Genomic DNA, 9,998 nt, shown 5'->3' on the forward strand with positions numbered 1-9,998 from the left:
CAAGTCTGCAGACCCCACTCACTTCATATTCTTCCTGCAGCAAACTCCCACCAACGTACAGTTCTTTTTAATTTTTTTTTTAAATACTTGTTTCAGTGAATTAAGACGGACACCTCTCCCAGAAACAGGCAGGTGAATCCTCTGGGACCCATGGGATCCAGCTCAGAGATTGGCCCACTATGAAGTACCTGGGAAGACCAGCAGCCGGTTCCACTCCCACTCCCTTGTCCCCTTTTTCAGAACAATTACAGGTGGATCCAGGTCCCAGTTGTGGCCAGCAAGAAGTCTCTGGAGCCAGCCACACAAGGCACAGCTCTCTTCACACCCGGATCTGGTACCCATTGAGGTCTGGCATGGCTTTGGAATCAGCCGGCTTCTTCTCACCAGATGGCCTGCAAGCAAAGAGGGTAAGAACTATTCAGAAACTTTTTTTTTTTCATTCAGGAGGTGCTGCACATAGAGGTGGCAGCATGGGAAAAAGGTACAGGAAAGCTTCAGACTTATCCTACACTATTGGGGGCAGGATTATTCTGCAACCTCCAGTAGCTCTCCCAACAATCTCCACAGAAGAAAATGCAGGTTAGGAAGAGTAAGAAGTCCACTCTGGTACCCCAGATCAGTTTCAGGAGAACAATCTCACTGACAGCAGTGTAATTTTTTGAATCTCTTCAGGTACAGGTCTGTGAGATGCCAGAGATCAGACCCCAGCGTAAGGTTAAATGTCAGCTACCAAGATCACTGTCTATTTGAGCTGCCTTCCTCTTCCCTGACAAAACAAAAAAACCCCATCTGTCTCCCCATACAATGATAAACTCACAAAGGCACAGACTAGGGAAGAATGCTACTACAAGTCAGAGAAATCTCCCCTGTTATAAAGAACCATCAGAAGGATCCAAAACCAGAGAGCCAAGTGGAGTCTGTGAGTAAAACAGAGATGCTTTAGGTAGGTCTCCTGCCCAGCAGCCCTGCTCACCGTCGGTCCCCGCGGCTGTTGCGCCGATGGGGGCTGGCCTGACCTCTTTGTGGGGAGGAGACATCTTTCTTTCTGTCCTTGGTCGGAGATGGTGGCCCAGTTCCTTTGCCAATCTGCCAGAAGTAAGAACATGAGCAGAAAACCAGTACTAGTAGTAACCAGAAGACACAAAGCCTAACGATGATTAATTATATGGGAATAATAGAAAAAGAGTCAAGGCAAGTGCAAAAAATAAGCAAAAGCCAGAAAAAACAAGCTACAGTGACTGCTATGGCTCCAAGGGCTGTATACAGCCCAAGCTAATCGCAGCTGCAGTACTGCACAAGCATCCATCAGGGGACCAGCCTGTACACAAAAGAAAAGTGCCCCCAGCTTCCAATTCACCCTCTGCTCCACCACCACATAGGAGAGCCTCCTGCCACTTCATTCCCCCAGGCCACCATGGGCAAGGCCAGACAGTGGATGCAGCAGTCAACTACTTCTCCATCCTTGCTACTCACCTTCAGCCTCATATCGCGGGCATGTCTCTCTAGCTCTTTGCGGAAGTCTTCCCGGGTTAGCTTGTCTAGATCCAGGATGGAGTGCTTCCACTCAATCTGCTCCACGCTGTGTGGGTCATGGGACACACAGTGGCCCAGCTTCACCTTTTTGAGAGTGTGCCAGCAACGGCGATATGCCTCCTCGAAGTCAAAGATGAGTTCGCTCAGTGTGCGGAAGACCGGTGCTTTGTACATGAGCTCCTCGCGTCGACTGATTCCCAGTGCCCCATAGCGGCCTCCAAAATTCACCCCCAGCACAATGTGTCGGAAGTAGTTCCCTGAGAAGTGGGTTTTGAAGCTGATGGGGAAACGGTCCAGCGTGGTCATGTTGTTGGTGAGGTAACTGGTAGCAGCCACTATTCAGGAAACAACCAGTGATACCATTTCTACACAAGACACTTCCTTCTTGTTCCAAATCCTCCCAGCCTGCTCAGCAGACTCACCACTGATTCAGGCATCAGATAGGCAGGATTTGTTCTCCGGATCAGGAGTCCAGCTCATTGCAAGCTGCCCTACTTTCATCTGGGTCATGGGGAAACCAGACTTGGCCTCTTCAACAAGACAGTCAACAAAAGGAACTTAATTTTGAGGCAGTTTTGTGATGCTGAAGTTGCAATGCTCTCACCTCAAGGGTGCTGTATTCCGTAGCTCCCAAACTGTAATGCTTGAGCGTTATTCCTCAGTTTGTTTTAATCTGTTTTACTAGCTGCTATTTCACACGCAAACCGAGGAACCTTGAGGACAAAATGCTCATCGGACTAACCTTCTGAAACATTTGCTTGCTATCTCTGCCCCTCCAGGTGGCTTTGCCATTGTGCATCAGAAATCTATAGCCTAAGTGACATAGACTAAGCCTGGAAGATAGCTAGGAAAGCTGTGTACTTAAAGAGAACATATGTCTAGAATTTAAATAAAGGTATTGCCTAAGCTAGCAGGTAATGTTAGACATAATAGTAAAGTGATGTACACTATAGTTAGAATTTGGGGAGGATCTCTAACTTATTTTAATGTAGAACACATGCAGGCAACAGTGTGGTAAGGGAACAGTGTTATCCACAAAGAACTTCCTGACCTAACTCTAGCTAATATTTTTGCCCTTCCTTAGATCCTTCATTTTTATTTTTACTCACTTGTACAATTGCCCAGAGCAGCACCACCCTTACTGGGGAAGGAGGAGCAACTCCGAAGAGCTAGTTCTGATATTTCAGAGAATTGCTTGGATTTGGATTTTATTGGTGGGGATTTTGGGGAGAACTGGGGATGGAAAACAGAGTGATGTGGGGCTTGGTGACAATATTATCTGCAGCCTCAAAACATCATAAGAGAACAGAGGAGAAAACACAAGGATGGGCAGACATGCACAATTCCAAGAGGAAAGGATACATTCCCAGGATCACAGCTTCCAGGCATTTTATTGGCAGGGCCTCTTTGGTCATTTCTTTGGCCAGGTCCATCAGCCTACAGAATGGGACAAGGGAAAGATGAGGACAGTTAGAGGGCTTGTGCTATGCAAGTACAGCCAGGTCAGCCCTTCTGTATTATATATGCAAGGCAGGTTTCCAGGAGAGAAGGTGGCCTGCTGAGGACAGGGAACAGAAGAAATTATCTTCTTTAGGAAGATATTAAATCCAAACCAGGTCTCTACCACATGCTGTCACTGCTTACAAGGAACTCCCTTCAGTGAGTTACAGCAAAGCTGCCTACTAGGCCAACTTCTGTTCTCAGGGAGACCACAGCACTTGGCTCAGTGAGTTCTGGATGGACACCAATGTGACCACAAGCAGAAGCCTCAAAGGACCAAGAGCCAGCAATGTTTGCCTCACAAGGCTCAAGGACAGTGAAACCCTCTTTGCTGGCATCAACCCTGCTCTCCGTTCAATGTAGTGGGGACATTGCACTGATTACGACACAAGACATTGGGGGTCACGTAAGGCTATGGACTTGACCAATAGTAAGAAGCTGGTCTTGGGAGACTCTCAATATGCTGGCCAAGAGAGTCAATGAACATCAGGTGCTTATCTCCAGGAACTTGCGGTGCACAGATCTTCCAAAAATCCACAGTTACAATAATCCCCCTTCTCCTTCAAAGTATGAGACACCGAAAGCTTAGTGAGCCTAGATTCTGCCAAGGCACTCACAGGAGCTATGAAGTTAGACCTGTAAAGATCCTTGGCTTTTAGGAAGCTTGTTTAGGGCAGGACCTAGTTTCAGAATCCATCAGTTCATATATTCCAATTAGAAACAGGCAGAATCTGCATATCCTTGAAATACATTAACATTATTTACTGGATTTACTGATTGATGACAACAAAAACTACTTGTGTCCTCGAGAAAGGCCAGACAGAGCCCTGCCCAGCCATATCCCAGGCAACAGACAATAAAGTCACCTCAAGTAGGATGGAACTACAGTACTGAAAGCCCTGAGTGCCACCTAGGCCTTGTCCAGGGGATGGAAGAAAAAGCAGTGGGTAAAGCAAGGCCCCAAAATCTTAAAGCAAGGATTAAATGCTGTAGGGGTTGACAGCACTTACCCAGTCAGAGGTCTGCTCTTCTTAATCTCAAAGAATTGTGTCCCAGTGTGATTGTACCTGGAGGCAAGAAGTTAAGGGCTTGGCAGCTTGGAAAGTAAAGTTTGAAAAAAACCTGCCTGAAGAACTTTCATGTTACTATTCTCACAGCAAAATCACGATCCCACAAATATAACAGCAATGCAAAGAAGTCCCCACCTGCGTCTGCTGCATTTCTCCCATTTATAGTCCCTCCTTACTCCCCTGTATTTCCTTCTTGTCAATTCTTCTTTCTCCTCCCCATAGACAGGTTTCCACTCCATTTCCCAAAGGTCCATGCTGACAGCACATGCTCTGCTCAGCTTTCTGGTTACCAGGGCAGAACAAAGTTTGATAGATCTCTGCCTGCTCTGGTCTGCACAGAACGCATGGAGCGTTGAAACATTCATGGTACCTTATTCTAAGACTGACTGGGTCCCAGTGCAGAGCACAAGCACCTTAGATGGGTGAGAGGTGCCACAAGGTCTGCCTTCTTACCTTGTTTTAGGGTTGAAGCCAGAGCTAGCTTTGTATCTCATCAGTGAGATTAGACTGTGCTTGCGTGGCACATACCTGCTGTCCAGCACAACAGGGATGGAGAAATCTCATTCCCAGGACACAGTCACACAGGCAGCTCTGCATATAAAGGGGCAGAATACCACAGAAGCACAAAAGGAGAGAGCACTAACCTAGAAGGGTGGGTAATAGGGAAAGGCCCTTGACAACACACCCATTTGTTACATGGAGTGAACAAGATCAGAAGGAACAGAGCAGCAAAACAAACCATAATCCCAAGTTCAGGTTCCTGCTTTCAGGGAGCAAGTTTCAGTTCCTGTCCAGCTACAGCAGAATGGGCTTTTCTGTTCTGCACAGGGAGAGACAGTCGTCTCTCCCCCTCTTCCTGGGTTATCATACCAGTGACTGAGGTAACAGTAAAGGATACTGAAGCTCCCTGATGTAGCGCTGGACAGCTTCCAAGCGCTCAGGGATGGGGGTGGACGGCTGGAACGCAGGCACACTTGGTATGGGAATCTGAAATGGGGAGCAGAATATAAATCACTGCTTACAAACCTCTCCAGCTTCTTGCTGAACTCAATGGCACATAGCTACAGGAAGCATGTTCCTCTGAAACCAGCCCCTCTTTGCTGCCTGAAGTGACCACATCAGGAACATTCCTCTGTTCCCACATTGATAGCTGGGAAGGGATTCAGAATAAAGCACCACCACAGGCCTGCAAGAGAAACTATGTGAAAGAGTCCTTCATTTAGGCAATGTTACATTAGAAGAATTAGATAAAATTAACTGACAAGGCAAGATGCAAGACAGGAAAGCCATCACCTGAAGGAGCTTGGCCTCATTTGAGTATGCCAACTGGAAGGCACAAAACAAAAATAAGGAGAGAAAGAGGCAAAAACAGTTTCCCCAAAGCCACGGGAGCATGGAACAATCCTGTAAGCAAGGGTATGGAAGTCCCTCACTGCCTCCTGGCATCTCAGGCAAGTTGGCAGTGATTAGGACACAGGCTTGACAGCACCATGGGTCCCCCCCACCCTTGCAGTGTTTGTTGTTTTGAGTTACGTAGTCAGAATGACTTTGGAAGTTCACCATTCAGACTGCTATCCCATTCTGAGGCCTTGGCATTATGGTCCAGTCGGATTTTCCTCACCATTTGCTCTACAGGGGATAACTGCAGCCTTGTCAGCAGCTGAGAAAATATGTCTAAGGAAAGAGAAGGGTCCTGTCCGCAGGACAAGTATAATGGAGAAGTCACAAATTTGGTGTGACTGACAGGCTTGGAGAAACAGCCCAGCATCTTCCCTCTGAAGGATAGCTCATGCCTTGTACACACATGTCTGACACCAGACTGCAATTTGTCACAGCAGTTTGGTTTTTAGCATTTCAGTTCCTCCTCAGACTTCCCCCAGAGCTGGGCTATCCCCAGCTAAGAAAGAGTGAGTCAGAACCAGATCTTCCCTTGGGCCTTCCACTCTCATGTGCACAACTGCCTCTGCTGGCCATGGTTTTGTAGCCAGCAGCGCTGCTTAGCCAGTCATCGCCCTCCACATGAATTTCTGTGGCCATTCGTTTCCATACCTCTTTCTTGTGCCCTAGGCTGGAACAAGTGACTGGTGAACCGGGTCAGGCACCCAAACCAGCTGAAAGCTGAGACAGCCAGCATGGGTAGTTTTCAGTCAGATCAGTTCCCTGTCCTGGTTTGCCACGTGGTCACACACTGCTTGTGCCCGCACAGCACAGGGTCCAGAGACTGCTTAGCCACGAGACATGGGCTGTCGCTGCCTCTGGAAACTGTAAGTGTTTTTCAGTCTAGCTCCAAACACCATCAGCAAGTAAACACTGAGCTAAACTCAGTCTCTATCCATTTTCTCTCCCATGTTTTGATTTTTTTTTTTTTTTAAACTAAGTAGCACCATTTGACCATTGGTACCCATTTTCCTAGTACCTCTTGGTGGTGCCAGTGGCTGTCTCCAGTACCTCATTTCCGTGGCACTGGCTGGCTCACTTGCAAGAGGCAGCACAAGAATGGCAGGAGCAGATGTGTGACTGGATCTGTTCAGCTGCAGCAGGAGCAGGGAAGGCTCCAAAGAGTGGCACAGGGATGGAGCTGCCTCTGGAATGGCACGAACTGAATCAGTTTGGATGCTGTGAGCTGACACACTGAGTCACAGGAAATCATTTCCAGACAGAAACAATGAAAGAAGTAACAACCAGAACAGGCCAACTATTTAACTTTGTTTCATTTCTTCAGCATGGAGACTTTCATGTTTTTTCATTGGAGACAGACTTAAGTGCGCGTTGACAGCACAGACTAATAATTTGGGGTAGTTACTCCTCCCTTTACTAGTACAGACCCCCGATCCCCTTTCCCTCAAAGGACTGTGCAACACTGAGACAGCGTAATGGAAAAAATAGTTAATGCAGAAGAGCCTCCTGCACCTCAAGTAATTAAACTGATGAAAGTACAGTGTGCTCTCTCTCTCTCTCAGATCTGGGCCTGCAGCCCAGACAGGACTACAGTTTCTTTTGCATCAGGTCTATAGCATTTTAATGGGGCAATAGAAGCACAAGGAGAGGAATAAGGTCTCCATCCCTCAATCCCACACTGACAGGATGGGGACCCTAACACTTTGTTCTTCCCAGCATTGTCCACTGCACATCTCAGAAGGGCTATAAATATTAGCCAATCTTCACAATCCTTCAGAAAGCAGAATTTATTTGTAACAGAAAAAAGAGAAAAATCAGATCTATTTTGCTTTTCCTTTAGTTATTCTGAAAGCTGGAGAGAGGGCTACGAAGAGAGCCCAGATTTCCCAGAGCACATACCTCTGCAAGGCTTAGCAGACTGTTTGAACATGTCCTTGGTCCCTCATCACTTGTGTGGAGGGGTTGCACCACCCCACTTCTAGATTCACGCACCCCAGCAGGCTGGCTGTATGCTGGGATTGGGACTCTGCTTTTAGAAAGGGGATCCGGCAAACAACAGAGATTTTATGTATTATGTGGGCCATGCTGTACATGAGGCAAGGCAGATCGGAAAGGCACAAAGCTCCACCTCTGTCCCTAGCACAAAGGTGCTTTTTTGGCCAGCCTAGTTTAGCAACAGTTTCTTTTATGGTTCTTCTATGTAGCCAAGTACCTCCCTGAACTCCCTTCTGCAAGGAACGTGGGAGCAATACCAATCCCAGCTGTTAAAGAAACTGGATGTTTTCCCCTCTCTGTCTCTATATGAACCCATTAGATGCAACTCTTCCTGTCTTTGACCTCATAACCACCTCACTTAAAATCCATAATTTCTTAATGAGGCAAGCACACATCACTTCGTATTTCCAGTGTGCACACATCACTTCGTATTTCCAGTGTGCACCCATTTGATGGTCCCAGCAGCTCCAAGCAAAGCAATACCTCACCCTGTTGCTAGAAAGGAAACAACCTAGAAGAGGCTGGCACTCTCAAGCCTAGCCACGCATGGCCCATCAGCTATGTCCTGCCACTGCAGCACAGCTCCTCGATGGACACCCCAAATCTACAGGAAGGAAATGGAGAACAGAGGAGATCTCTGAGCTCTTACACCCCACTGAAAGACACAGCTCCTGCAGCTGACCTGTGAACATATTTATAAAGTCTGATCACAGCCTCCTGCAGTCATCATTTTACAGTACTAAGTTTAGTTTATGGACAACTCTTTTGAGAGTTATTTACCCCAACACCCAATGCTGGCTAGAGTTCAAAGCCAGAAACTGGGGAGTAGGCAAACCACTGTCCAGTTCTCAGCACCTCAAAAAGCCTGTTCACCCCGCAGCACATGGACAATACCTGGCTTTTCAAAGGAGCTAGCCCTGCAGAGTACACTCATTGCCCTAATTCTCATCTGTTGCATCAGCTATTCAAAGAAACTTGATGGCATAGACACATGGTGATATAAGCAGCCCTCAAAGATAAAAACACATCGTTAGAGGGGAAAAGGAGCTAGGGAAACAGAGCCCATCCATCCTTGCTGCTTCTTGCATCCCAGCATCGTCTCAGCTGTATGCCTGGTGAGCTTGGGAATGGGATCCCAGATTGTGGAGCGCCAAATAGAGTTTGTAGATCTGGTTCTGAGGGGTGCTAGCAGATGCCAAAAAGAGTGGATAGCCAAATTTCACATGTTATTATTGATAGAGGAACTCATGCTGCTTGTGATCCCCAACTGTAACCTTCTGGCACCAGGACTATAAAGTGAGAACAGTGGAAGTACCTCACATTAAGACCAAAACCAGAGACTGAACACTGTATTTCCCTCCCCTCATGCACTGGACTCTTTTTGGGGAACTGCCTTCTTCCACTTCCCTCACCTCTCCTGACCAAAGCAGCCCTTTTGGTCAGGAAATTAAGTAGTGCATGTTCTGATTGATCTGAAACGTGTTTTCAGCCTTCACCCGGGCTCAGGACAAAGTCAGAGGAGAGGAAGGAAATCTGAAAAGGAAGGAAAAGTCTAGTAGGGTTAGAACAGAGACTGTAATCAGGATTCAAAATTTGTTCTGGTTGCTGCCACACATGCCTGTAACTCTTCACTGCATAAAGGATGTTATATCACATGCTTCTCCAGAGTTCCTTGTGGAAGCAGTATGGATTGCCTGTGCGCTATATAATAGTATGTTCTTGCATACTTCAGGTTACCTTCCCAAGGAGGTAAGTCCTTGCTAAAAAAAGCCTGAGCAGAAAAATCTTCATCTTTTTGTATCTGAATTTCCTCTTCTAGCAGATGGGAATACTCTCATAACCCACCAATGGAGTAACTCACCAAATGTTTGCAGTGTCTTTTGTTCACAGAATGCCAATGAAAAGGGGGAGATTTTTCTCCCAGACGAGGAGAAAAATACACAAATAGCAACAATCACAAGAATTCACATGCAAATGTTTCAGTATGGCACAAGGTTTAGTGAAACGATCACCGGTTCCTCTTTTCACAGAGAGCTCTGCAGCGAGGCCAGGAACAGGCTTGTAAATCACATCTAACCCTACACCAGCAACAAGCTCTGCAAGGATTTGCTAACTCCTCTTAAAACTTCGGTATCAAGAGTGCCTTTTCTGACAGACACCGTCCTGTGCAAGAATGCCTTTTGGTGTGGGAGATTGTACCCAAATCTAATTTCTTCTGGTTCAGAGACTCACCTCTGCCTGTCTCACTTACCCTCCCACCTCAAGTATCCGGACTCTTCGAAATCTAACTTTCCTCATCTTTTCATTATTTACCCAGTCTTCCTCTTCAGGGCAATCCGTCTCCCTCCCAGGGGGCTAGCACACTAGCCATCTGAAGTCTGTTTTCCAGCAAGGCCTCAGAAGAAGAGGGTGCTGCTGGCGCGCCAGGGCAGGGCAGAGCTCCGCACACACCCTCCCGCACCCCGAGTTACTGCGTGGCTTTGCCTCCTGCCAAGAGCCCCT

General features: G+C 47.1%; 1 protein-coding gene across 1 annotated transcript; it reads right to left on the minus strand.

The window, feature by feature from the left end:
• Positions 1 to 319: 319 nt before the first annotated feature.
• VASH1 (vasohibin 1) lies at positions 320 to 9,794 on the minus strand. The gene is made up of 8 exons (XM_010079195.1): positions 9,748 to 9,794; positions 7,401 to 7,527; positions 5,002 to 5,090; positions 4,044 to 4,100; positions 2,896 to 2,970; positions 1,474 to 1,855; positions 974 to 1,086; positions 320 to 392 (listed from the first exon to the last, which is right to left on the minus strand). Exons 1-8 carry the CDS (start codon positions 9,792 to 9,794, stop codon positions 320 to 322), a joined length of 963 nt encoding a protein of 320 aa, XP_010077497.1.
• Between the last annotated feature and the right edge of the window lie 204 nt (positions 9,795 to 9,998).

This window comes from Pterocles gutturalis, unplaced genomic scaffold (assembly GCF_000699245.1).
Source record: "Pterocles gutturalis isolate BGI_N339 unplaced genomic scaffold, ASM69924v1 scaffold41508, whole genome shotgun sequence".
Classification (NCBI taxonomy): domain Eukaryota; kingdom Metazoa; phylum Chordata; class Aves; order Pterocliformes; family Pteroclidae; genus Pterocles; species Pterocles gutturalis.

Coding starts and splice junctions, on each gene's coding strand:
- VASH1 (XM_010079195.1), bottom strand. CDS start 9,794: ATGAGGAAAGTTAGATTTCGAAGAGTCCGGATACTTGAGGTGGGAGG. Junction 1,856..2,895: donor GAAGCTGTGATCCTGGGAAT/GTATCCTTTCCT, acceptor GGCTGCTACCAG/TTACCTCACCAACAACATGA. Junction 393..973: donor AACAGCCGCGGGGACCGACG/GTGAGCAGGGCT, acceptor CTTTGCTTGCAG/GCCATCTGGTGAGAAGAAGC.